Source organism: Canis lupus, chromosome 16, assembly GCF_003254725.2.
Source record: "Canis lupus dingo isolate Sandy chromosome 16, ASM325472v2, whole genome shotgun sequence".
Classification (NCBI taxonomy): domain Eukaryota; kingdom Metazoa; phylum Chordata; class Mammalia; order Carnivora; family Canidae; genus Canis; species Canis lupus.
Window position 1 is genome coordinate 12,411,572 of NC_064258.1, and position 27,445 is coordinate 12,439,016.

Genomic DNA, 27,445 nt, shown 5'->3' on the forward strand with positions numbered 1-27,445 from the left:
CTAAGGACTACAAATACCTAGAGTACATGACAAAAACTCACGTATTTCATTTCTTTCCTAGATTAAAGCCAGCTACTTACATAAATATAAGGAGACACAGCACATCCTGGATAGCACCCAGAAATCACCCTTTTATAAACCAAAGAAATCTAATGGTAAGCTCTCCGGAGTGGTTCCAGTCTATGTCCCAGAAGTCATTTGAAAGTCTTTCACTGCTCAAAGCACCCAAGAAGAAGAGAAAACATTCTCAAATCAAGGCCACAAAGACTAAAGACATGAAACCTCTTAGCTTCAAACAGGAGACTACTCCCTCAAATTTTAAAAAGGATGTGGATATTATCAAAGAAAAGAATCTTCAAGCTGAAGAATCCAATAAGCAAAACTCTATGCAAATAGCTCCACATCCAACTAAAAATAGGGATGAACAACCAAATAAGAATCATGGACAACGCACCTTCTATTTGAAGTTCCAAACGGACAAATAATTTAACTTTATGCTGCTCTGAAAACTGTGGATGAAAAATACCATATGCTTACATAGTAAAAAGAAGAGGAAAAGAGAAAAAAGAAACGCCTTCCCCATCCCTCTATTTCTCCCCTTACACATTACATATGCATATACTAAACTACAAATTCTAGATAACCCATCTTCTTTAGTGGCAACATCTTTCAGAGATTTAAAAAGAAATCCAGAGAAAATACAGAAAATTTCAAATCACTTATTTATATTTAATTTTTGTCAAGATGGAAAAAATCTATGAACTTTTGAATTCTCTCAAAACAACTTGTACATAGAACACCAAACAACTAAGAACTCAAGGACGGAATGATATGTACTATCAATTACTTTAACATCCCTGGTAGGAACTTAATGAATCAGTCAACCAACATCTTTTCTTGAATTTGTTTTATCTTTAGTGTGCTAGAAACTATCAATGATATAAAAGACATTTGACATTTCTCCCCACTAGAAGACTACTGTTTAATTGTATATAAAACACACAAGACTAAAATAATTACAGAATAAGATGGTGCATAAAGTGCTAAGTTGTACACCTTCAACAATTAAAATGCTATATACTGTTCATTGCACAGAACAAAAGTGTCACAAAATAGCACTGAAATGCATAATTATGGTTTACAAGGGTCATTTTACTTTTCAAAATGTAGCAACAATGTAAAAGATTAGATGTGCAGTTTGCTTTCGAGCTGTTGAATGTACATCTGCAGCCATTTATTCATGCGAAAGCAAATGGAGCATCTCACGGTCTGTCATTCATAATGAATTCCAGAATTCCACCATTATGGAATTCCTCAAAGACACTGCAGAGAAATTGGTATGTCAGTCAAACAAATCAAGATGGATGTGATAAGTGAGAAAACGAGTCACAGGTCAACAGTGGTGTCCATTATAGGATAAGGCTAAGCAGAGAGAGAATCAGGTAGAGGAGGAGGCGCATCAAAGTTACAGGCTACAAGTCTAATTAGGCCATGGTAGCAGGATGGAACTGGGAAAATCTAAGGTTGGGTGGTCTACTCTCAACAATTCCAATTGAAGCCCCAAAGAGGATTCAAGGAGAGCTCACTGGGGTGGTGTTAAAAAAGTAACTGCCATGTTTTTGGTTTTGTTTTATTTTGGGTTTTAATAAAGTTTAGTTTTTAGAGAAGGTTCACAGCAAGACTGAGTAGAAAGTACAGAGATTTCCCATAAACTCCTTGACACTCACATATCCATAGCCTCCCCATTATCACCATCGCCCACCATTTGTTACAACTAATGAACTTACACTGATACATCCTTACCATCCAAAGCCCGTAGTTTACAGTAGAGTTTACTCTTAATGTACATTCTGTGGATTTGGACAAATGTCTAATGAAATATATCCATCATTAAAGTATCATACAGAGTAGTTTTATTTATATTCACTGCCCTAAATATTCTGCATATACATCTTTCTCTCCCCACTAAGCCCTGGCAACTCACTTTGTTACTGTCTCTACAGTTTAACCTTCTCCAAAATATCACATAGTTGGAATCACAATATGTGTAGCCTTTTCAGATTGGCATATTTCACTAGTAATATGCATGTAAATTCCATCATATCTTTTCATGGCTTAATAGTTCATTTGTTTATAATGTTAAATAATTATAAGTTATAATGTCATTGTCAATAAAATGTATAAACTTCTGGCAGTGTTAACTAAGGAAAAAAAAAAGAAGACAAATTAATATCAAATAAAAGAGAGACCATCAGTGTTGATTCCATAGACATTAAAAGGTTAATAAAAGAATATTCCAAACAACTCTCTACCCACAAATTGGTTGACCTATATGAAACGGACCAATTCTCTGAAAGACACAACCTGCCAGAATTCATACAAGAAGAAATAGACTAGCTGAATAAGCATATGTCAACTAAAGAAATTGAATCAATAAGTTGCCAAAAGGGAAATCACCAGACCCCAATGGGTTGACTGAATTCTACAAAAATTTTAAGACATTACACCAAATCTCTACAATTCTAACAGAAGATAGAAGCAGAGAGGATGATTTCCGAGTATGGAATTTAAAAATGACGTGGCCACTTTGAAAGACAGTTTGGCAGTTTCTTACAAAACTAAACATACTCTTCATGTAGGATCCAGCAGTCACAGTCCTTGGTCAGAATAAAGGATTTGAAACCTATGTCCACAGAAAAACTTGCATGTGGATGTCATTAGCAGATCTATTCATAAGTGCCAAAACCTGAAAGAAACCAAGATACCCTTTAGTAGTGGAATGGCAAATAAACTGTGGTGCATCCAGACAATGGATTATTTAGCACTAGAAAGAAATGAGCTATCAAGTCATGAAAAGACATTTGTATTGCTACCCATTTATAAAAATGAATGAAGGTGTCCAATTCCATCCGTTATCAAAAACCTGGTAATGGACTAACCTACCCTCTATAAAACCAAATCATCTACATAAAATAATTGATTTCAGGCAATAGATGGTGAATAGCGCAGGACGGCGATGCTTGTGAGAAGGCATATATGGGATAAACTCCACATTCACTCCCACTTTTCTCTCTAGAGGCATTTTTTCCAAACCCTTGTTCTGAGAAGTGGAACCCAACAATCTTACTGGCCAGAAAAAATAAAGATCAGAATTTGAATCTGCTATTATAACTGAAATTTGGAGGCAGAGTACTGAAAAAGAATGAACCACAGAAAAGTAGCCCCTAAACTATGTAGAAGTTCCCATCAGGTTCTTGACCATATCCTGAGATGTTTATGTAAAGGCAAGAGTATGGTAAACAGAGTAGAAAAGAGTCCTGGCAGACACTGAAGTTCCAACCCAGAATATAGAGACCTTGGTGAAAATCCTCAACATTGAATTGAAACCCCAGAAAAACCATGTCCTGTGAGTAAAGACCATGCATAGGAGCAAGGGCTATATCCTAGGACTAAGGACAAAATTGGAATAGAACACTCTAACAAAGATTAAAATAAAGATAATCTGCTAGTAATACAAATTCTTCCAGAAAAAAACTAAACATTCTTTGAAGATAACATAATCCAGCCCTTCTACAATGTATCAAAACACCTTGTCTGGCATGTAAAATTAGGAGATCGGAAAAAAAAAGTGACCAATAGTCAAGAGAGAAAGCAGACAGAAGCAGACCCAGAGATAATTCAGTAAATGGAGTTAACAGAAAAAGACTTCCAAATGACCATTATGTTAAAAATTACATGACATTAAAGGTGAAATCAATGAAAACATGGAGCATTTCAACACAACATTAGGCTTTATTTTTATTTAAACTAAACATATTATTGGTTTCAGAGGTAGAGGTCAATATTTCATCAGTCTTATATAACACCCAATGCTCATTACATCATGTGCCCTAAGGCTTAATGCCCCTCACCCAGTACCTTGTCCTCCCACCCTCCCCTCCAGCAACACTGAGTTTGTTTCCTATGATTAAGAGTCTCTTATGGTTTGTCTCCCTCTCTGATTTTGTCTTATTTTTTCCTCTCTTCCTCTATGATCCTGTTTCCTAGTTCCACATATAAATGAGATCATATGATAATTGTCTTTCTCTGATTGATTTATTTTGCTTAGCATAATATCCTCTAGTTCCTGTCACATCATTGCAAATGACAAGATTTCTTTTTTCTTTTTTCTTTTTTTTTTCTTTTTTTTTGATGGCTAATAGTATTCCATTGTATTTCTATACCAAATCTTTATCCATTCATCTGTCAATGGACGTTTGGGCTCTTTACATAGTTGGCTATTGTGGACATTGCTGCTATAAACATTGGGATGCAGGTGCCCCTTTGGATGACTAAATGTGTATCTTTGTGGTAAATACCTAGTAGTGCAATTGCTGAAGCATAAGGTAGTTCTATTTTCAACTTTTTGAGGAACCTCCTTTTTGTTTTTTGGAGTGGCTGCACCAGCATGCATTTCCACCAATAGTGTATGAGGGTTCCCTTTTCTCTGCATCCTCACCAACATCTGTCATTTCCTGGCTTGTTAATTTAGCCATTCTGACAGGTGTGAGGTGGTATCTCATCATGGTTTTGATTTATATTTCCTTGATGCCGAGTGATGTTGAGCATTTTTTCATGTGTCTGTTGTCCGTTAGTATGTCTTCTTTGGAGAAATGGCTATTGCCCATGTCTTCTGCCCATTTCTTGATTGGATTATTCTTTGGTGATCGAGTCTGATAAGTCATTTGCAAATATCTTCTCCCATTCTGTCAGTTGACTTTGTTTCGTCAACTGTTTCCATTGCTGTGCAAAAGCTGCTTATGTTGAAGTCCCAATAGTTCATTTTTGCCTTTGTTTCCCTTGCTTTTGGAGATGTGTCTAGCAGAAGTTGCTAGTAATACAAATTACTTACTTACAGCAAGAAGTTGCTGTAGTCAGGTCATAAAGGTTGCTGCCTGAGTTCTCCTCTAGGATTTTGATGGATTCCTGTCTCACATATAGGTCTTACATCCATGTTGAGTCTATTTTTGTGTATGATGTGAGGAAATAGTACGGTTTCACTCTTCTGCATGTGGCTGTCCAATTTTCCCAACACTGTTTATTGAAGAGACTTTTTTAGGATAGTCTTTCCTGCTTTGTCAGAGATTACTTGACCATAGAGCTGAGGATCCATTTCTGGGTTCTATATTGATCTATGTGTCTGTTTTTGTGCCAGTACCACATTGTCTTGATGATTACAGAGCTCGAAGTCTGGAATTGTGATGCCACTGGTTTTGGTTTTCTTTTTCAACATTCCTTTGGTTATTCAGGGTCTTTTCTGGTTCCATACAAATTTTACGATTATTTGTTCCAACTCTGTGAAATAAGTTGATGATATTTTGATAGGGATCGCATTGAACATATAGATTGCTGTAGGTAGCAAAGACATTTTAACAATTTTGTTCTTCCAATGAGAATTAGGCTTTAAGAAAGAATCAAATTGTCATACTATATCTGAAATTAATCATTCATTACATAGGTTTAACAACAGGCTAGAAAGAACAGAAGACCAAATAAGTTTTAAGACTGGTCAACAGGAGCTATCTAGAATAAAACTTAGAAACTTAAAAAAAAAAAAAAAAAAAAGGCCAGAATAGAGGGTAAGAGACACTCAGGATATGGAGTCTCTAACTCTTAATGTGTAACAGTTCCAGAAGGAGAAGAGTAAAGAGAATGAGATAAGCAATATTTGAAGAAATCTGCTGAAGTGAAGCTCAGCAGAGTTTAAGCAGGATAAATACAAAGAAAACCATACCTAAACACATCATAGTCAAGCTGGTAAAAACCAAAGATAAAAGAAAAATTGTAACAGCAGCTAGAGGGTGGGGGGAAGCTACATTTCATACAAGTGAAAAACTGTAAGAATTGGATCTGATTTCTTTACAGAAACTATTGAAACCAGAGGAAAATGGAATTGCAAACTGAAAGGAAACGGACAACCGGAAATTCTAGGTTAAAAAAAAAAATCCTTTAGGGACACCTGGGTGCCTCAGCAGTTCAGCGTCTGCCTTCGGCTCAGGGCGTGATCCCGGGGTTCAGGTATCGAGTCCCACGTGGGGTTCCCTGCAGGGAGCCTGAGTCTCCCTCTGCCTGTGTCTCTGCCTCTCTCTGTGTCTCTCATGAATAAATAAATAAAATCCTTTTTAAAAAATCCTTTAAAAAATCGAGGCCACTATGAAAGAGGAGGGCTGAGTATCTACTGTGACACCATCCTCTTGGCAAACATGACCCAGATTCTATATCATCTTTGAGTCCCCATACAGGGCAGCAGTGACGTCTGGAGGAGCTAGGGTCCTGAAGTTGTCACCAATCTAGCTCAGGCAAAGGGCTTTCTATGATGAAACAACCCATGAGAGACCCCTAACTCTGGGAAACGAACAAGGGGTAGCAGAAGGGGAGGTGAGTGGGGAGATGGGGTGACTGGGTGACGGGCGCTGAGGGGGGCACTTGGCGGGATGAGCCCTGGGTGTTATTCTATATGCTGGCAAATTGAACACCAATAAAAAAATAAATTTATATTAAAAAAAAAAAACACCCAGTGCTCATCACAAGTGCCCTCCTTAATGGCCATCACCTATTTAACCCACGCCCCACCTCCCCATCAGCAACCTCAGCTTGTTCTCTATAGTCAAGAGCCTGTTTCCTGGTTTCAAATAAATTATAAACAATTATCACTTGACTAAACATTGGCCATCTTCACCCCTCATCTTTAAGCCTGGCAAGCACCTCTATTCTCCACAATAACAGGTGGGCCAGACTCTGGCACCTGCAGGATCCCCCCACCGGTCTCTGCTGATTGTTCCTCCTAGAGCTAAAGGCTGTGTGGAGAAAATTGCTCATGGCAGCGTCCTGGGTAATGGACAAGAGCGGCTCTGGGCCTCAGTCTGCTGGAGAGATACTAGGACAGTGAAATTCTGTAGAGGGAAACAGAGGATGGCAAATTCAGCTGAGAGAACAATATGCTTCCTCCAAAGAGGTAACCACAGGTCTTAAGATGACTCTGCGCTGACGATGGCAGCATGTGACAGAAGGAGCCTGGGTCGATGAGTCACCTCACCAAGAGCGCTTGGACTCCACTGCAGCAGAGCTCCACTGAAAAAAACAGGAAATGTTAAGATACGAGCAGTTCTCCTGGATTCTTAACAGTGAAGCAACCCCTCTGGTGAGTCCCTTCGCCCCTCCGACCCAGCTTGTCTGCACTGACCAGACACAGGCTCACACAAGCCTACAGGGAAGGGAGATCCTTGTGACCTTGACAAGTATTATCTGGCTTCGAACCTGCAGAAGGAAACTAACTCAGAAGAAGGAGGCTCACCCCAGAATATGGGCCCAGGAGTCCTGTACTACACACGTCTCCCCATGCATGCCGAGGAGGTAGGTTATAGCGTGCCGCTACTTGGATCCTCTAGGTTTTGCATAGTGTCAGGTGGGGCCTACAGTGGCCAGAGCTTGTGGGTTAGTCTCCTCTAGCTGCGATTAGCGTTTTTATATTTCCCTCAGTGCACAATACAAAATGGACTGTGTGTGTCTGTGTGTGTGTGTAGCAGCAAACAAAGTTGGGGTGTAGCATTTTAATCAACCGGGCCTCCCTTCTCTGCTTTACTGCTAGTCTGGCTTGGGTTGGAAGGCTCTAGTCTGTTTTAGAAATAGAATACTCCACAGGGTTCCAAGCAGATAGTTGTGGTCCACCGGACACCAATAACAAGCAACAAGCTTCAGTGGCCCTGCAGCCATGAGCATCTCTGGACTACCACAAAAATATCTTTCCAGCTTGGTCCTAGAGCAGGGCTCCGGTGGTAGTATCTGACTACTTGAGACCAAGCCCTTTGGGGTTTCCCTTCAGTATACGCTGCTCTGATTTTTTAAAAATTTTTAATAAGAAGCCACCATACTTTAAGGAATATGAAAGAGCTAGCCAAATGCTCTTGTGTCCTAGTTGAAGAACATTGTTATGTCAGGGAAAAGATTAAATGAGTTTATACAAGGCTGTGGATCTCTTGAGTCACCTCTCATAGAGGCCAGTCCTCTGAAGGTACAAACTCTGTTTGGCAGCACTTAAGAGAAATGTGAATAGGATGACCTCTTCACTTGAGGACCCAGGAGACCTCTCAAAAATGAATCAAAGAGTGACCTCCCCAAACTGCCATGTTATTATGTGATAACGTCTGTTCTTTTTTTTTAATTTTATTTTATTTATGATAGTCATACAGAGAGAGAGAGAGAGGCAGAGACATAGGCAGAGGGAGAAGCAGGCTCCATGCACCGGGAGCCTGACGTGGGATTCGATCCTGGGTCTCCAGAATCGCGCCCTGGGCCAAAGGCAGGCGCCAAACCGCTGCGCCACCCAGGGATCCCTGATAACGTCTGTTCTTTAAGAACAGACAAGATCCTGGCACCTGGGTGGCTGAATTGATTAAGCATCTAACTCTTGGTTTCAGTTCAGGTCATGATCTCAGGATTGTGGGATCGAGCCCTGTGGCAGGCTTCGCATTCAGTGGGGAATCTGCTCGAGATTCTCTTTCTCCCTCTCCCTCTGCGCCTCCTCCACTTACTCCTGTGCGCAAACACGCACTCTCTCAAATGAATAAACAAATAAATAAATGAACATATATGCTCAAAGAGGGATTGAAACCCTTCCAAGGAGCCCATAAAATCTCTGTGCTCAGGTGGTAAGTTTACCTACTCTTTAGAGAAAATCCCTCAGATGATGGCAACTCCCCCTTTTTCCCAAAGGAAAAGAGGACAGTTAGGCCATGAATTCACAGGGACTAAGGGTCACATGCAGGTCTAACTCAGACATCAATGCAGCTGACCCCTGAACATCCACACCCACGGCAGGACATCTGCTTTTTTTCTCTTCAAAAGTAATTTAGATTTCAAGTCCACAATACATAACTATTATCTATAATCACCATGCTGTCCATTAGTCTCCAGAATCATCTTATAAACTGAAAGACTATATCATTTGATCAAATCTCCCCTTTTTCCCCTCAACCCAGCCTCTGATAAACTCAGCTATATTCTATGTTATTGTGGGTTTGATTTTTTTTTTTTAGATTTCATACATGAGATCCTGCAGTATTAATCTGTGTCTGATTTATTTCATTTGGTATAATGTCCTCCAGTTTCATCCATGTTATTGCAAAAGCAGGATTTCTTTCTCATGGCTGAGTGATATCCCAATATATATAAGGATATAGACTATATAATATAGAATCACATTTTCTTAATCTGTCAGTTTGCTTAAAAAGTAGATCTCAAGTGTTACCACCCCGCAAAAAATAAGTCAAGTGATGGATATATTAACTAACTTGATTGTAGTAATCATTCCACAATGTATATGTATATTAAATTATGTTATATATTTTAAATATATGCAAGATTTGTCAGAGTACAGCTGAAAAAAAAACATTAAAAAAGCAATTTAGATTTACCTGTGTTGAACACTTTAATTGCTGCTATTTTTTGTTTGCTCTTAATTGATGTTTAATAGAATTATAACTCCTGAGAGCATTTTTTAAATATAGGTGGGTTTAACTTAATTATGATACATTATTTTTCTTTCATTGAGTCCCCTAGAATGAAAGGATGTAAACATTGCATCTTTACTATTATTTAAACCATCATTGACAGTTTATAAAACCAGGCAGGCTATTTGAGGGAGGGGGTGGAGATTATTTCAATATATCATTAGAAATCTGTAAAAGTAGCTTAATATTTACCCAAGAAACTTTATTGGTAATATTAGTTTTAACACAATGAAAAACTGGAACAGTAAAGACATCAGAGTTAAACCTATCAGTATTTTTATCAGTTCTAAATTCATAGATTAAGGGACTTGCAAGTTACAACCATTTGTTTCTTATTTTGTAATTTTCTGAAATTTGTAATTTCTGATTTGTTCATGTATTCAACACTTAAATGTCCTTGGACTTTATTCAGTTAATTTGCAGGTTGGATTGGTGTTAAGTACATAGAAGTCCAAGCAAACGAATTAAGGCAATTATCATCTTCAGGGAAGATTAACAGTTACATGGGGAAGGAAAAAAAAAAAGTCACAATTTTTTACGTGGTTCCCCTACTGTGTGTTATATTTGCAGACCTTGAATACTGATTTAAACAAAATCTTCAGGGGATCCCTGGGTGGCTCAGCGGTTTAGCACCTGCCTTTGGCCCAGTGTGCGACCCTGGAGTCCCAGGATCGAGTCCCACGTCAGGCTCCCAGCATGCAGCCCGCTTCTCTCTCTGCTTCTCTATCATAAATAAATAAATAAATCTTTAAAAATATGAATAAACAAAATCTTCATATACCCAGTTTGGAAGGAGGAGGAAGATAAGACCCGTTTGAGGCACATGGAGTCTGGGAGAAGAAATTAAGTCTTCATCTGTTACAGTTGAGAGTCAATAGATTATGCCTGAAACTGGAAAACCGGGAGGGCCGGATACAAGCAGGTTAATTTTGAGAACTGACCTAAGGGATCCCGCTCAAACAGGTGCAACTATTTGCCTCTGGAGGAGAAGGGAGAGCTTGCGATTGCGGCTTTTCATAAGGAACTCCAGAGAACTGTTGGATTCTTTGGAAACTATGGGCGTTATATTCAAACACATTTTTAAAAATGTTTTTCCGTCTCTTGTAGACTACATCACTGTGCTCACCGGCACTCCATTTTCACAGGAACTATTTTATCTAGATGTGCCAGAAAGTTAATTTTGTCTCTGCCTTGAAGGGCAGTATCACTAAGTATTTAGAAATCCTGCTTTTAATCTTCACGGGGGCCATCACTGTGCACCCAGCCCTGGCACCCAGCACTCGGCACCCAGCACTCGGCACCCGCACAGTATCTCCAGTTTGCACAACAGCCAGGGCGGGTAGGCAGTTTCCGTTTCACAGGTGGGACTCCAATGCCGATGCTCGGTGAGCTACTTTGCTCGCCTGTAGCAGGGAGGCCTGACCCCAGGGCCTCTCTCCTAGCAGACCTCGGCTTTCTAGGGTCTGGGTTCAGAAGAACTGAACGCGGGAAGAAATGGCCTGGGGAGGTGGGGGGGCTCTGGTTCGGCGCCCTGAGCCAGCTCTGCTCCCGCCTGGACCTCGCAGCCGCTCCCGTGCGCCAGGAAGCCCGCGGGGACGGGAGGGGAGCCCCCCAGCAGCGGCCCCGCGCCCACCTCGAGGTCGGGGTGCCGGCCCGGGGAAGCCCGTGGCCGCAGGTCTGGGCGGGTTTCCGCGGGGGCGGGGGGGGCGGCGGGGGCGGCGGGGGCCGAGCAGGTGCAGCGGGGCGCGGGGCGGGCGTCCGGCTCAGCGGCAGGCTCAGGACGGCCCCTCCTCTGCGAAGTCACGAGCCCCCGGCAGCGGGGAAATGAAAGTGAAATCAGCGGGGGGCGGGGGCAGCGGCGGCACCCGAGCTCCGGCTCCACCGCCCGAGCTCCCGCGGGGCACCGGCCCCCCGCCGCCCCCGGGAGCGCGGCCCCGACCCGACCGGGAGGACGCGGAGACCCGACCCCGCCCGGCCTCTTCGGAGCGTAAGTACCGGCCCCGCGGCCGCTCCGCCCCTCGCCTCCCCCCCCCACGGGCGCCGGGCGCCCCCGCAGCCCCCGCAGCAGCGCCCACGGGCCGTCCGAGGCGGGGCAGCTGGCGGGGCCCGGCGCCCCGGCCCAGAGCCTCTCCAGGTACTGGACGCGCCCCCCATTCGAGCTCGGCTGCTGCTTCTGTTGCCTCGAGGACTTCCATTAGACTGACTCACCTGCGAAACCAGGGGCTCCCTCGGGGAAGAACGCGCACACACGCGCACACACGCGCACACACGCGCACACACGCGCGCGCGCACAGCTACTGTGCACCTCGCAGTATCTCGTCCCCGCTCCATCCCTCCCCAGGCCCCGGGCCGGGCCAGCTGCAGCAGGTAGGACGACCCCGGATCCCGCCCGCCCCTATTCCCTGCCGGCGTCCTCCGCAGCCTCGCCTGCCTTATCTTACCTCATCGTGAAGGCTGTTTGCTGCGTTTCACTTTTACAGAAACACGTGATTCTGGAACTATTTCTCACGCAGAAAGAGAACAACTGTCCATGGTGCCACCCCCCGGGGATGGGTGTCACGGCCTCCCGCCGAGGCTTGGCTATGCTTCCTTCGGCTCTTTCTCCAGTCCTGCCACCTAGGGCGGTTCTAGCCCCGGCCTTCCTAGAGTCTGCAAGACTCCCATCGCCTTGACCTGCCGTAGTGGCCTCCCGGTGGCAGGCACTCAAGTTCCTTCACACCTTTTGCCCAATTCTGTGCTGCGCATTCCTGTACATCATCATGGATTGCATCTCCGTGAACTCCTAAGTGGAATGAGTAGGCCAACAAGATAGGACGGTGTTGAGGGGCTTCTGTGCGTATTGCCAGATGGCCTCCTGGAAAGCTTGCATGAGTGTTTGACCACCATTTGTGCCACTCCTCTCCCCCCCTTCCCCCGTGACGGTGACCATAGGAACACGCCGGCTTCCCACACCTGCTGTCAGCCACTTTCGCCTGCAGTTTGATAGGAAAACTCAGAGGTTATTTGACTTGGCATATCTTCCCTTATATTACCAAAGGTATAGACTTTTTTCATGTTAGCTCATGAGATCTAGTGATTTGTGCAAGAAGGTTATGTATTTGGCCTTTCTCTTCTTGGCACGGAGCTCCCCAAACCCTTGGAATTTCCTAAGTGATAATAGTCGCAACAAACTCCTTTCAGCCATATCTGGATTTAGGTTGATGAGCTGAATTTTGACAAGTCCCTGCAGATGGGGTTTGGTCACCAGGGGAGGCCACCTTGGGATTAGAGGGGAACTTCCTAGAGCCTCACCCCACAACCCGTGGGGAGGCAGGCCGGCTGGACATTTAGTCACCCACGCCCAGTGATGTCATCCTTCGAGCCAGGTCATGAAGGGCCTCTGGAGGTGGGGAGGTGGCTCTCTTGGGACTAAGCCCTTTGCCCTTGGGACCTGGCACTCTCTTCGAGTGGTTAGTATCAGAATTCAGGTAAATAGGACACCAGCTAGTGTCACAGAGAATCGCTCGGTGGAGGGAAGCTCCCACACATCTGGTAAAAGGTACCTACTTTGGCGGACCTCTTCTGAAACGTCTTCACATCTTTCTCCGTTTCTATGGGGGTTAATGTTTTCCTTATCTATTTGTATGAACAGCAGGTGTATTAGTAATATGGATCACTTCATGTTTATTGCAGATACTTGCCACACTCACCGACTTGCAACTTTATTATATTGCCTTTGCTATATGGAAATGTATCTTTCTAAGCAGTTAAATCTGTACAACTTTTTTGTGACTTCAGTTTGCTCTTAAGTTCAAAGTGCTCTTTTCCTGTTTGCAAGTCAGATCTTGATTTTTTTCCAGATCTTTCCTTTCTATCCTCAGTTCACATTTCACGCTTGGATTCACGTGAAATTTACTTTGGTATGTGGCGTGAGAGGAGGACTTAAACTAGTTTTGTTTTCAGTTAGCTCATCGATTGCTTTCGCATGGGTTAATGGAAAACCTTCCACTGGACTAGAATGCCACTTTTATCACATATTAACTATGAAGTTAGCATAGTTATGAACTATGTGTGGCTTTTCTGAGATCCTCTACTCTTGAGCTGTCCATCCTAGTACCCCGGGTCGGGGGGCGGATTACTACCTTTCTGGAGGTTTGGGCCCAGTTTCCCCCATCTTTTCTAGGAATCTACCTGGGATCTGTATTACTTTAGTTCAGTGACTCTGGCCTGCTGTCGGCCTCAGAATGGTATATTTTCAAGTGATTTAATAAGTGTGACAAATACCTGCAAATTTAATCGTCGAATACATGGACAGCACGTTCTCTTTAGCAACTGAGCTTGACGGGTGCTGTGCAGGCAGGGAACCAGGCCTTGGGCCAGGCCCCATGCAGCCCCACGTGTGGTGGCAGTCCACAGGGAATTCGGTTTGTCAGCCCAAACCTAGACTTCAACAGACTTTGGGAGGTGATCCCGAGATGCCCAGCGCTTTTGTGAGGAGAGCCACCTTCCGTGTGGGTGGCAGCAGTAGGGGGGTGGGGGTGCTAACCGGGCAGAGGGCGGGAAGGAACAGCCCACGCCAGCCCTGAGACTGACATTTCCTGAGCTTCCCAAATACTGGCCCCGAAGGCTGGAGGGGGAGGCCACACAGCATCATGACTCCATTTGGCAGGATTTGCTTTCTTGGAGTTACTTGGGTGCATCTTGGAGCCCTTTTGGATGCATTACAAACTCACCACAGAGCAACCGTGTGCTCCTGTGTGAGGATAGAGGTCAGGTTCCTGGGAACCTGGACCATCTCTCCAGCCAACTGTCTACAAACCTCTTGCAAAATTTAAGATCTAGGTCTTAGTGACTGTTCCTCTCTACCTCCTCCTCCTCTTGGGTGCAGCTACCTCCATTCAGGGAGGCCTTGGTGCTTCCCGCAGGGCTAGTTGGCAGCATGGGAGTGAGGTCACCCCGGGCCTCTGCCCAGCCTGTGCCCTCAGCCTGCTGCCTGGGAGCCCAGCTCCCTGTGTGCACAGGGACAGGCATTAACGGGACACTCAGAAGATTATACTCCGCACCTCTCACCCTGACCTACAAGGCCCTCAGTGACCTGGGTCCACTCACCCGCCAGGCCTCATCTCAGTCATGGGGCTGCAGCCACCCCGGTCCTGGAAATCAGCTCCTCTCCCAACCGCATGTTTATGACAACTGCTATCTCTTCCTGGAAGGCTCTGCCCCTGGCCCCATTCAGGGTGGCTCTTTCTCACCCCTCAGGCCTCAAACCCAACGTCTCCTCCACGTGCAGGCCTTCCCTGATCCACTGAGGGAGACGAATGCCTTCCTCCTGTCACCTTCTCTCCTTTACTTCATCCTGTTTATTTCCTTCCCACATCGTTTTTAAAAGTCACAATTATCTTTTTAAAAGTATACCATTGGCATTGGTCTCCCCAACGAGAAGGCAGGCTCCGTGAAGCCAGGCCCCTGGTTTGCCCCGATTGCCAGATTCCAGAAGGCCTACAGCAGAGGGAACCATCCAGAAGGTGCCATTAATGGGGTCAGAAGGTGGAACCCCCCCCCCCCCCCCCGCCTCCTCAGTAAGAGGGGGGTGTGACTCTCCCTGGGGAGTCGGGGAGAGGGCTGGGCAGGAGGACCATGAGCAGCCCTAGTCTCCAGGACTACTTGCCTCCAGACTGTGCATCAGGTCCTGTGAACCCCAACCTCGGCCTCCCGCCGACTAGACTAGCAGGGGAGCCCCACCACAAGGACCAGATGGAAGGGGTCCAAGGTGCAGGCATGGACTCAGGGAGAAGAACCGTGTCTCCCTCTGAATTATTTTCCAGCCCCGCCTGTAGCTGGATCACCTGCTTGTGAGGGCTGGTACCTGGCAAAACAAATGAGCGGAAAGCAAATGAACATCAACAGAGCCACTGAGATGGGCCCTCTCGGTGTCACGGGGCTCTAGGGGCCCATGATTTTGACCCTACGGGGCGGGGGGGGCAGCCTCGTGGTGTCCTAGTGTTTCTGCCAGTGAAGCTGCTTTTGTTTATGTGCAGAATTGAGTAAGTCAAATCAGCCGGGCGTGGGAGGCTGGCCTGGGGCCTGGAACCCGGGCGCTGCCCCCACCCCCTCTGAACAGTAGGAACCCGGGCTCATATTTCAGCAAAAGGAAATATGACACATTTCCCCTTCTTCTTCCCTTTTATTTGTGTCAGAGCCACACCCAGACCATGACCACACTGCTCCTGTGTCCGGCCAGGGAGAGGAACCCGGCCGCAGCCTCTGCTCACCACACAGTGCTCAGCCCGCCCAACCCTGTCCCACCGGTCCTCTGGCTCTATTCCCCCTGCAGGTCCTCCCCCTCTCTCTGCTCCTGCTGCACTCCCAGCCCCCTTCCTCCGCCTGCCCCCACTTTCCTTTTCACCCCAATCCCACGTAGGGACAGGATTCCCGCTCCCACCCCAGGCACAGGCCCGCGGCGCCTTCCAGAAGGGATGCAGGGGCGAGGGGGTAGGGGGCCGACTCCGAGACCCATGCGGACCCCACGGCCCCAGCCCTGGCCTTCCCTTCTCTGACTTCCAGTTTCCTCTCGGTGATGACAGTGACGGAGCTAGTGCTTCCTAGATAACGCTCCCCGGACCACACACCATCATCTCACTCAGTTCCTAGGACGCCTCCAGAACCGGTTCCAGTGGACTCGCTTTACGCTGACAATGCCGGGCCCTGGGAAGTGAAGGACCACAGCAGGTGAAGGGCAGACCTGGGACTTGAACCCAGAGCCCCGATTCCACATGTCTCCGGATGGCAGTGCCTGGCAGGCCTGCTGGCGGCTCCATGGACACAGGTCCCTAATTGTTACGGCCTCCTGCCGGACGGGTGTCACTGTCCACTGGCCACGGGGGCTTGGGGACCTTCCCTGTGTGCTCTTCTGGAAAACAGAGATGAGAACCCTAAGAACCTAATGAGGCGGCACCTAGTACAGGCCCAGCCCAGGCCCGGCTCTCAGGGAACGCCCAGGAGGGCTACGTATGGCCTGGTGTCAACTATGAATGAGCCTGCGATCCGGTTAGAGCTGGTGCTCAAGGCCTTCCACTGCCCAGAGAATTCCTGAAGCTCGCCCTCCATGCTCTCCCACTGCTGCCCCCTCCAGCTTTCCGAAGCCATTAATGAAAAGGCCCCCAGAGGTGAACTTAGAACTGACAGCAACCTAGGGACCCACCTGTTTTCTCTTCCAAGCTTCTGTTCCAACACCAAAATGATACGATCCGGCCTCCACCAGGCAGCCCTGTAGGCCCTGGTGGCGACAGCTCGTGGCCGAGCCCTTGGCCTCCAAGGGCCCCGTACCTCGTGTGCTCTCACTGTGCGGCTCAGCTGACACATCCGAGAAAGGAGCATCTTGTAGAGGGCTCCCATCACATGGAAGAATGAGGGGCCAGAAGGAGGACGACCACCAGGACAGAGATGTAGGTGGGGAAAAAAATAAAACACGGGGAGGAGTCTGAGCAAGTCTGTGTGCCATTGGCAACATCCATCCGGTCATCCACGTGTCACTGAAGAGACCTTGAGTGCCTACCGGGTGCCTGGTGCCGGGGCCAGAGCAGTAAAAGATAGATTTCTAGTAGATAAACGGCCAGCTGGCCACAGACACCTAGGAATGGGCAGCGGATCAAATTCCTTGCCTCCACCTCACTGGGGCGAGTGAGGGGGGACAAGGAAAGGCTAAGGACGGTAGGTGGAGAGCTGTGGAGATCGGGAAGGGGGCCCCAGGGGTGCTGGCCGCTGGGCCTGTTAAGGTTGAGGTGCTAACCAGGGCTGCACACGGAGCTCGGCAACACGTTCCAAGGGGACTAGAAGCCCCATGTCTGGTGGAGGAGCCACCGTCTGGCCTAAAGAGGTGCAGGGGTGCTCTGCGAGGCCACCGCGGGGCACGGCACGTGACGGGCATGCACGGATGAATGAGGCACCTGGCAAGAGACCCAAGCCCAGGCTCTGGAGCCCCTCTGGGTGCTGGATGTCATCAGACCCAGGGCAGGAAGAACAAACTGAAAAGAATGGACCGATGCGGGGCGGGGCGGGGGGTTGGCTTGTTTTTGTTTTTTTGGTTTTTTTGCCAGCCAACATAACATTTTAATAAGTTCAAGCATAAGTGCTAGTTTTGAGTTTCTTTGAATATACTTCTGGCTGAACGTACTTGTCTTGATTTCATAGAATAATTCTAACCAATTTGTCAATCACATATGAAACTTAAAAGCTCTAACTATGAACAAATCTTTAGGTCACAGTTCCTATATTGTTCTTACAGAAAACGGAGTAGAGGAGAAGGGGGTTTTGTGGGAGTCCCAGTCACTGGGACATGAGGAAAGGGTAGCATGGAAGGAAGGCCGTGATCTGCACAGTGATGGACGAGAACTCGTGCATGGGCGTGTGATGGATGCATGCGTGCGAGGGTCACAGAGGGAGGCAGCGAGCAGGGGAACAAGCGTACTAGGACAGCGTGGAAAGTGCCCTGGGATTCCGTGACCGGGCAGTGTGAGGGCCCCTCAGGCATCCTGAGAAGCAAGTCAGTGGCAAGAAATGAGGATCCACAACATCCAGCAAGAAATGAGGATCCACAAAGTCCAGCGCAGTTACTTCTAGTCTTGCCGAATAAGGTCGGACAGCGGACCGCGTGCATTGGGCACCTGCGGAGTGGGATGCAAACACAGACTTCTGTGAGCCCCGCTGCGTCAAACAACGCCATGGAAGGAAGTGTGATGTCCGCAGTGGCGATTCCTACCGCCACCCAAAGTTATAGATGATTTTTAGTCATTCACAAATTTTTCTGTTTTTTGTTGTTGTTGCTGTTGTTTGTTTTTTTACAATCAGCATCTACTGCTTTATTATAAACCGGAAAAAAGTTCAGCTAAAAAATAGCAGCAGCGATTGAACAGCCTTCCCAGTTACCGTCCCAAGGATTGGAAAGCTCCCAGTGGAACGGGATTACTAGGATTGTTCAAAGCCACAAGAGCCAGGGCCAGGCCCTGAGGGCAGCAGAGAAGCGCGCCATGGGGCTTTCCAGCCAAACACCTGTTTGCTTCCAAACGTTTAGACAAAGGAGCCACGACTGGCCTCCAGCCCTGTCCGCTGGTCCCAAGTCTCTCCAGGGGTCCGCAGCCACAGCTTTGCTGGCTTGTCAGGGTGGGTGTGTGACAAGGAGCGGGGAGGGACTACAGGATGCCACGGGGCATTTCCTTCCTTCCCTCCCTCCCTCCCTCCCAAGCTCATTCAAAAAAAGTTCCTAGTGTGTCTCAGGCACCATCCTGGGGATAAGGTAGATGGCAGAGGGGGTTGGGGGAGGTCAGCAGCATTGGAGGCAGACAGCAGGTGGGACCCCACAGTGGGTGGGCTGGGGAGCAGGCTCAGGGATGGAGCCGCCCGCACCTCGCGGCTGAACAGAGCAGGGGTGCAGCACAGGGAGCAGGTGCACGTGGCGCCAGGTGGCCTTGACTGTAAGCTCCAGACCCCAGGAGCTGGTCCTGAACTCTATGCCTGTAAGGACCAGGGAAAAGGGACACTAGGGGCGACCTCCTCCTCCCCCTGCGCCGCTCCCCGCTCCCGGGCTTCCCAGCTCCATCTTTCTTTAGTGCAGCCTCCACTGAAGACCTCCCAAAGGGCAGCTGGGAGAAAGAGAGAAAACCCCAAAGGCCAGGATCCCGCAGAGGGAGCCTTGGAGGGAGCCTCGGCCAGAGGCCCAGAGGCAGCTGCCACCATCCCCCCTCTGGGGCCCCAAGCCTTTTGCATGGGGTGGGGGTGGGGGGGCTCTGTCTTCAAGTCAAAAGTGCTTAATAATAGCAAGTTTTGGAACCCAGGTGGAATAGGCTTGGAACAGGGGCGATGAGAGGGAGCGTTCCTAGGAAGCCAGCCCCGCTCCTGCTCGGTTGGGCATAAGCAGCGGAGGCTAGTCAAAGATTTTTTTTTTTTTACGATTTTTTTTTTTTTTTTTTTACGATTTTACGATTTTTATTTATTTACGATAGTCACACACACAGAGAGAGAGAGAGAGGCAGAGACACAGGCAGAGGGAGAAGCAGGTTCCATGCACCGGGAGCCCGACGCGGGACTCGATCCCGGGTCTCCAGGATCGCGCCCTGGGCCAAAGGCAGGCACCAAACCGCTGCGCCACCCAGGGATCCCGTTTTTTTAAAGATTTTTTTTTTTTTTAATTTTTATTTATTTACAGCGGAGGCTAGTCAAACCTCGTTTCCTATCAAACCCTTGTTCAAAAGGGGGTTCCAGCCTGGAAACCTGTTCCACACCCTGATACCTAAATCCACTAAAAACCACAGATACAGGTTCTTACATGTGTTGGTTAAATATGCAGAACCATACAAACCCCTCCCTGCGGGGCCCGGGGAACACTGAAGACCCCTGAGGACCTGGGAGGCCTTGCGGTGCAGCACCAGCGCTCCAAGAACCTCAGGCCTCCTGGGTTTCATTAATTCAGGCCTCCAAAGGGGGCAGTGAAGGGGGCGGGGGGGACAGGCCCCTCACACTTCCACTGCAGGGCCTCCCTGCCCAGCTCCCCTGAAGAAGCCGTGGGCCCTGGTCGTCGCAGCCTGCGTCCCCATGTGTCCACATCCTCATGAATCCGAAACCTCCTAAGGGGGCTCCGGCCTGGCCCCCAGGCAGCGTCCCCAGCTCTCTGCCTAAGGAGTTACTGAGAAATCTCATTGTTTGCACTTACTCAGGTCTCTGAAGAGCCACCTGCTGAAGGGTGAAGGATTGTCCTCTGTGTGATGGTGTTAGGAGGTGCGGTCTCTGGGCGGTGACCAGGTTGACAGTTCCTTGTGAATGAAACCAGTGGCCCTGTTAGGCCCCAGGCTGCTCCCCTGTCCCTGCCACCAGGGGAGGACAATCCAAAGCTGTCCAGCTATGAAGCAAGGGTGGGTCTCCCAGCCACGCCATGGGCTTGCCAGCCTCGGGAGCTGTCCCCTGCCGTCTGCGGCCTCTGGCTTGGTGGCCCCGGCGGCTCACATCCTGCCCCCTCACGAGTGTTCTTCTTCCCCGCCTGGGCATTTTCTGTTTGTGCAGAACAAATGAGGGATGTGGCCAGACGCCCCTTCCTTCCAGGCAGCTGAGGGACAGGGAGGGGGCTGCTCCTTCCCAGGGTCCCTTCCGAGGCAGCCTCCCCCCCGCTCACCCCACGCCAGGACACCACTCTAGATTTTGTCCCCTGCACCTGGTGTCTAGTGAGGCTGGCAGCCGGGAGTTCCTGAGCACTCCAGGTCGGTGGCTGTTTTACTCCATATTTTACAAATATGCAGACGACTGTTGTAGAGGCCAATTTAGGGAAGTCCTAGGAGTAAAAATGGAGTGAAAAGATTTTTCAGGTTTGATGAGGAAGGTGTATGCTATATGAGAGGGGCTACAGTTAAGTTTTCTGCAGACCAATTGGGCAATATGCAGTAAAATCACTAAAAAAATATTTCTACCTTGGACTCAGTGACCGTACTCGTGGACACCTGGCCTAAGGCAAAGTCAGAACCATAGGACGGGACTGTCGTTTATAATGGTGAAGAACGGAAACAAGTCAATCATGTGCTCATGAGCTATAATGCGGCCATTAATGTTTTTAAAGACCATTTAACAGCTTTGAGAAAGTTTCAGAATATTCAGTGAGAAAATCGTTGCGGTCAACCCTATAATTATTTAACAAAAACATCAGCACATAGGAAAAAACTACCGGTAGGGAATTAATAGTGGTTTTATGTATGTGGTGGGATAAGAGTCTCTTTTTTTGTATTTTTTCTTTTAAAAATTATTTTCCGAGATCCCGATAATTACCGTTGTCCTCAGGGGGAGAAAATGTCACAGACACTTAAGAAAGTAGTGAGTATGACTGTGTGATTTCATGACCAGGTGGCGTCTTGTCTTCAGCGAGTCCTGACTCCCAGAGCAGGGCAGGTGAGCTGAGAGAGCAGTCTGCAGAGCTCCTCAACCCCAGCTCCTGTGAGCATGAGCTTCTGAGCTTCTAGAACCACCAGGGCCTGGCCCCAACCCTAGAAGGTCTGATTTGACTGCCTGGGTCCCATTGACGGTGGTTCTCACAGCCCCCGGGTGGCATGGCTGTGGCCCTGAGAACTGGGGACCCCTGTGCCTTCGGCCGTCCCCCAGCTCCTGGCCCCCAGGGACCCCTGACAAGCCCATCCTTCACCCCTGACAAGCCCATCCTCGGAAGGACCTGAGAGACTTCCTCACGGACGTTTGCAGGGGCCTGCGGTGGAAAGGGCAGCGAGGCCTTTGTTCAGAGGGCAGGGGTCAGCCACAGGCACCCCCATCTGCCCCGGGCTAGGCAGTGGAGGCCTAACTTTCCTGGACTCCCTGCTCCCTGTGCCTGGGAGGGCGGTCCACATGCTCCTGGAATTCCAGAAGGGAGAACCTGAGCTTGTGAGGAGGCTGGGGGAGAGCCCGGGCACTCACTGATGTGACTTCCCGCAGGTCCCCAGGAGGCAGCGGACCACAGGGCAGGAGAAAATGGCCCTCCCGAGGCCCAGGCGGGGCAACCAGCTGCTCTTCCTGGGCATCATGTTAGTCACGGTGGTGGTCATCTCCCTGCTGTTCTACGCTCTCCTCTGGAAGGCCGGCAACCTCACGGACTTGCCCAACCTCAGAATCGGCTTCTACAACTTCTGCCTGTGGAACGAGGGCACCGGCTCCCTCCAGTGTCACCAGTTCCCCGAGCTGGAGGCCCTGGGCGTGCCACGGGCCGGCCTGGCCCTGGCCAGGCTGGGTGCATATGGGGCCCTGGTCTTCTCTCTCTTTGTCCCCCTGCCTCTGTTCCTGGCCTGGTGCAACGGTAACGACGGAGAATGGCAGCTGGCGGTGGGCTTCCTGGCCATGGCGTCTGCGCTGCTGGCCAGTGGCCTGGGCCTCTTCCTCGCCTATACGTGGAAGTGGGTCAGGCTCTCCCTCCTGGGGCCTGGGTTCCTGGCTCTGGGTGCTGCCCAGGCCTTGCTCGTCCTCCTGCTGATGGCCATGGTTGTGTTCCCTCAGAGGGCAGAGGACAAGAGCAAGCTTGACAGCTGCTAGTTCTGTCAAAAACATGATTGCCAGAGTTCAGTCTGAACCTCGCTCAGAGAAGGTGCCAGAAAACCGAGGGGCTCGTATGTCTTCTCAGCCTGTTTCATAGCAAATGCCGATCTCAAGCTCTAGCAGACGGGGCCCCTCCAGGGTGAAGGTGGGGTACCCCAGGTCAAGAAAGCCAGGAGGCAGCAATGGCAGGACAACCTGAGTGCAGGGTTGTCCGTCCTACGGGGCTTCTAGGGCTCACAAGGACACCCCAAACCCGCGTAGCTCACGGTCACAAGAACTCCTGCTTCAATGCACTGATCTGAGCAGGCCTTCTTACGTCATCCTCAGAATGACAGGAGATTCCTGTCACGAGGCCTGATTTCCAGGATAATCTGCCAAATGTCAAAGTGGAACCCAGTGAGGATTCATGGCTACAAATGGGGAACATTCTGAGAGAGAGAGAGAACAAGAGAGAGGGCCAAGAGCGCCTCGGCGTCTCCCTTGGGCCCTGGTGAGCAAGCTCCCCCTCTCCATGGTGGGTGTCATGGGATGGGCCCAGGGGTGACCCCTTGAGGGATTCACTCAAGACAGAAGCCATGGGCACAAATTGAGGCCTTGGTGGCTTTGAGGGTCTCCTGGACCTGAAACCAGACAAATCAGGGGGTCGGGGGGCAACTCCCTCCTAGCACGTGACCCAGGCAAGCAGAACAGTCCCAGTGCACACCGAAGCCGCATCCCTTCCCTTCTCCACCCAGAACTGGAAAGGACAGAAACACAATCTCGGCCTTGGGGAACTGTTTGTATTTCTCCACGCAGCGCATTGACGACCCCGCACAGCAAAGGACTGCCTCGTCCCACGCCTGTCAAAAGCCACACTGAATAAAGACAGAAATATGGACTCTGGGTGTCTCGTCCTTAAGAGTTTCCCATGGGCTGCAGCCCCACTCGGGCTTCACGACTGCCCAGGGACCGAGGTGGAGCCAGCCAGGGAAGGAGGTGGGGATGCGGGCCGGAGGCAGGAGGCCTTCCAGTCAGGGCCCCAGGCAGAGCAGAGCATAGTGGCACCGGGTGGGCAGCTGCCTCCAGGGCCGCTCGAGTCATGGAAACTAGGTCTAAAATAGGCCTCCTCCTTAAGCGGTAGGAATTCCAGTGAACTTCACCACCATACTCTCCCTCCTTTCAAAATTAGTAAGTTAACCCCTTGGTTCCAGTGGGTTTGACCCCATGTCTGCCTTTTCCCTGGGGCTGACCCTCCAGGTGGAGGAGGCGCAGTACAGAGAGTCCAGGGGAAGCGCATCCCAACAGGACAGCGCCCAGGGCTCAGAGCATCCGGGGCCTGCCTTCCAAGGAGGTCGGGGGAGGGAGGCCCCGGCAGGCAGGGCCAGGCAGCCGGCTTCCCTCAGGCCCCAGCAAAAAGTCCTGTGAAGTGTATCCTTTAGCTGAAAAATATTTCCCTGACGTACTTCAGCATGTCCTCATCCTCGTCCTGGTCAGGGCTTGAGCGGCATGCAGAGTCAGGCCCCGCGGGTCCCTGCTGGGGGCTGAGGCCCTGAGTAGGGGCCTCCTTCCCATTGTCCTCATCCTCACTTCTACTCCCAGGGGAACTCGGGGCCCACGCTAAGCGGGCTGGGAACAGCTCTGGCTTATCAGCACCAGCCGGAGTCACTGACTCCCAGGGCTCTTCCTGTTTCCGGGCCTGTGGAGTAGAAGAGACAACAGGGAAAACAGACATTGTGTTGTTTCCCGAAGGAACGTGCGGGTTTATCCATCGTCGGCGAAGCAGAGCGTGTGCAGAAGCCACTGTGAAGCCAGCGTGTGACCAGGTCAAGTGACCAGGTCAAGCGGCGCTCCTAAATCAGAGCCTCCCCATCCCCTCCCCTCCCCGCCCCTGAGGAATACCAGGGTGGAAAAGAACACTAGGAAAACCATATCTGGAAATGCAGGGGTGACAGGAAGGAGCACAGGACACAAAACTTGAGTGCGGGCCTTGGCTCTGTCACTTGCTGGCTGTGTCACTATGGGAAAAGGCCTGGGCCTCAATTCCTTTATCTGTAAAATGGGGATAATATCTGAAATAACCATCGCCAGGTGACAGCAAGGATTCAGTGAGCCAATATATACAGAAGTACCCAGTCAACATACACACAATGCTACGGTGATACAACCCCTATTTGCTTCAGGAGCCAGAAGACCTGGGTGGGGGCATTCGGATAAGGAGTCACCTCACCCAACTGAGACCCCGCCAAGAACATAAGCATCTAAAGGCTCCCCATCGCCTCCAGCTACCAGCCCAGTCACGCCAGGGACAGCTGCCCTCCCTCCCACGGCCACTCCCGCCCCAGGTGTCCCGCCCAAACACTGAGTCACATCTCACACAGGGAGAGGCCAAGGGGAGTGGGACCGTGAGAGATGTGCTAGACACGGGACAGGTGGAAGACATGGGATGACAGGGGACGGGGTTCCCCGAGGCCACCTGAGAACGCAGGGCGTCTCTTTTGGTGCCATTAACCGAGGGCCCAGCGCAGTTTCTGATCATGACTAAGAGCCACAGTGGACTTTACCTCAATCAGGATCCCCAGAGCAACGTCTACCATCTCAGCCTCGCTCATGCAGTACGCAGTCCTCATTGCAGGCAGTCTGAAAGGAAGGCATGGTGCTCAGATGGGGACAGGCGGGTCTCAGGTCTCACAAGGGGGAAGAGAAGGAGAGCAAGAGTCCCAGCCCGGGGCCCTCCCACCTGCCGCCACTGGAACAGGGCATGAAGGCCGCTCCTTGGAGTCCCTGCCCCCACACAACGGACTCCAGCGGGTCAGATGACAGGTTATCAGGCCGAGTCATGACCAAAACCCACCTGCACCCGTGGCCACTATAAAGCAGGACCCAGAAGGTCTGAAGGGAGGTGGGTCAGTAAGAAGAGCCAGGGAGGGGAGCACTGAGTGCCGGGCCTAGGAGGATGCAGGGACGCTCCCTCCCTGGTGGCCTGAGGACTCCCCCAAACCACCATCATTCAGCTGATTTCATGCTGCTCCAGCGACTGCTGCTCATCTGTTCCTGATCTTCCTGCAGGCAGACTGGCCCCTGGTCCACTGAACTTGACCACTTAACGGTCAGGTCACAATGCTTGTTGCAAATGAAGACACCGGCACCTTGGACAACTGGTGTCTGAGAGTTTGGCTACTGTGCATTAGCCAGAAGGGGAGCGCTGCCTGGGAGCTGACACCTGAGGCCTGGCCGGGGAGCTGCACCAGCACCCTGCGGAGGCAGCTGGGGCCTGGGACCCTGGAACACCCACCACCTCCTGCTCCCCCAGCACCGGAAGGTTCAGCCCCAGCAAGTGTGATGCCCACAAAACCTCCCTCCTCCTGTTTCCCCAGGTCCCCAACCAGAAGTTGCCCCACCTTGCTGCAGCAGCTCCCTGCACTGCCCTCTTTGGCTTGGGGGTCTCCTGGGTTGTCATCCATGCGGGAAGGACCCTCTTCTTATCCCCGGATTTTACAGCTTCCATTTCTCTTTTCTTTCCTGAAGTCAGAGCCCAGGCTTAACGACTTGCTTTTCTAAATCAGGACAGCAAACCCCATTCTCATCACACCAGGAATTCCAGGTTTGTCCTGCATAGGAGTCATACCTTAATTCCTACAAAGAACAAAGTTTAGTGAATTCTAGTAAGTCAGAGTACTCCCAGCCATCAACTGTAATTACTGGTCAGGACAGGCCAGAGGTTAGCTGGGCAAAGAGCAGGGCCCAGATGCTGGCTGTACCCGGGGTGCCCAGCCTGCCCCACCCTTAAAGTATCTTCCATCCTCTCTCCCTCACCTCCCCAACTCCAGACCCGTCATTTCCTCGACCTTGGTGCAGTTACAGGGAACCCCAGGACCACTTTAATTCACCCACACTCCCTTAATCCAAAAGATTCATCTGACAGGCCAGATTCTAGCCGGCAGCAGGGATGGGGAGGAGGACAGGGATCCGGGAGAGGGGCAGGGATGGGGGAGGGGCAAAAGGGATGGGGGAGGGGTGGCAGGGACCAGAGGGGGCGGGGACAGGGGCAGGGCGGCGGGGAGGAGGAGGGAGGAGGGCCGGGGAAGGGGGTGGGGCCTGGGGAGGCCTGGCGTGGCCTCGGGGCACCCCCAAGCCCGGCCCCCCCGCCCCGCCCAGACTCAGTCCCCGCCCTGGGCTCTCGAGGTCCGAGGTCCGAGGCTCGCCCTCCCCCCGCAGCCCAGGGCTCCGCCCAGGACCTCACTGGGGCAGAGGTCAGCCGAGACAGGCCGGGAGCCCTCTCCCAGTCGTCGTTTATCGCTCACCTGGAAGGCGGGGTACCCCGTCAGGGGCTGCGAAGTGCGCAAGGTCGCAAGGAGGTTGGGCGCAGCCAGCGGGGCCCCGCAGCAGCCGCTCACCCGGCCTCGCCCCGGCCTCACCCCGCCGGTCAGCGGCCGCCGCCCCGCCCGGGCTCCAGGGGCAGAGGCGGAGCGAGCCCGGCCCCGATCCCCGCGGACCCGCGCCGCCCGCCGAGCCGGAGCCGGGAGCGGAGGGGACGCGCGGGCACGGGCACGGGCACCTCCACCTCCACCTCCACCGGGCGGCGGGCGGGCGGAGGGGCGGGGGGGGGGGGGGTGCAGGGCCAGGCTCGGGGGACCGCGCGCTCCTCGGGCTCGGCCTCCCCGCCTCCGGGCTTCCGGGGCCTCCGGGCTTCCGGGCGGCGGGGACCCGGCCGGCCCTGCGCGCGCCCCCGCCCACCCCACCCCCACCCCGCCGCCCCCGCGCGCCCCACTTCCGGCCCCCCTGCGCCCGCGCGGGGACCCGCTCGCCGCCCGCAGGCAGCCGCCCCCCCTGCCCCGGACTCCCTGCGTCTCGGGCGGACCCTACTCGGGGCCCCTCTGAGCTCCCCG

At 50.7% G+C, this 27,445-nt stretch overlaps 3 protein-coding genes and 1 long non-coding RNA gene across 28 annotated transcripts in view; 2 read left to right on the top strand and 2 right to left on the bottom strand.

Moving 5' to 3' along the window:
* The window catches only part of AGBL3 (AGBL carboxypeptidase 3), a 65,542-nt gene extending 55,239 nt beyond the window's left edge, over positions 1-10,303 (top strand). For 13 of the 14 annotated variants that reach the window (XM_025464161.3, XM_025464162.3, XM_025464164.3 and 10 more), the window contains one exon: positions 62-1,901. In XM_025464161.3, the coding sequence (XP_025319946.3) occupies positions 62-485 (424 nt within the window). In that variant the 3' untranslated portion in view covers positions 486-1,901. Of the gene's footprint in view, positions 1-61; positions 7,393-10,118 lie in introns of those variants that run through there. The other variant, XR_007402797.1, reaches the window with a different exon arrangement.
* LOC118350876 (uncharacterized) overlaps positions 1-16,869 on the bottom strand; it is a 36,200-nt gene extending 19,331 nt beyond the window's left edge. The window contains exons 1-3 of the long non-coding RNA XR_007402798.1: positions 16,729-16,869; positions 11,990-16,437; positions 2,629-7,110 (exon numbers count right to left, since the gene is read on the bottom strand). This is a non-coding gene — a long non-coding RNA (uncharacterized LOC118350876). The remainder of the gene's footprint in view (positions 1-2,628; positions 7,111-11,989; positions 16,438-16,728) is intronic.
* On the top strand, positions 7,042-23,457 carry TMEM140 (transmembrane protein 140). 7 transcript variants are annotated; one of them, XM_025464147.3, is made up of 4 exons: positions 7,042-7,180; positions 7,303-7,392; positions 21,408-21,452; positions 21,987-23,457. In XM_025464147.3, the coding sequence occupies exons 1-4, from the start codon at positions 7,127-7,129 to the stop codon at positions 22,575-22,577; spliced, it is 780 nt and encodes a 259-aa protein (XP_025319932.1). In that variant the 5' UTR covers positions 7,042-7,126; the 3' UTR covers positions 22,578-23,457. The 7 variants fall into 7 exon arrangements, with proteins under 7 accessions (XP_025319932.1, XP_025319934.1, XP_048951158.1 ...); XM_025464149.3 differs by lacking the exon at positions 21,408-21,452; XM_049095201.1 differs by lacking the exons at positions 7,042-7,180; positions 7,303-7,392 and adding an exon at positions 11,355-11,535 and having other exon boundaries at positions 21,408-21,554.
* Positions 20,358-27,158, bottom strand: CYREN (cell cycle regulator of NHEJ). 6 transcript variants are annotated; one of them, XM_025464155.3, is made up of 6 exons: positions 26,861-27,141; positions 25,958-26,192; positions 25,121-25,196; positions 24,486-24,608; positions 24,023-24,255; positions 20,728-20,844 (listed from the first exon to the last, which is right to left on the bottom strand). In XM_025464155.3, exons 2-6 carry the CDS (start codon positions 26,062-26,064, stop codon positions 20,799-20,801), a joined length of 585 nt encoding a protein of 194 aa, XP_025319940.1. In that variant the 5' UTR covers positions 26,065-26,192; positions 26,861-27,141; the 3' UTR covers positions 20,728-20,798. The 6 variants fall into 6 exon arrangements, with proteins under 6 accessions (XP_048951162.1, XP_048951161.1, XP_025319940.1 ...); XM_049095205.1 differs by lacking the exons at positions 24,023-24,255; positions 24,486-24,608 and adding an exon at positions 20,358-20,567 and having other exon boundaries at positions 26,861-27,153; XM_049095206.1 differs by lacking the exon at positions 24,486-24,608 and having other exon boundaries at positions 26,861-27,122.
* Positions 27,159-27,445: the final 287 nt, after the last annotated feature.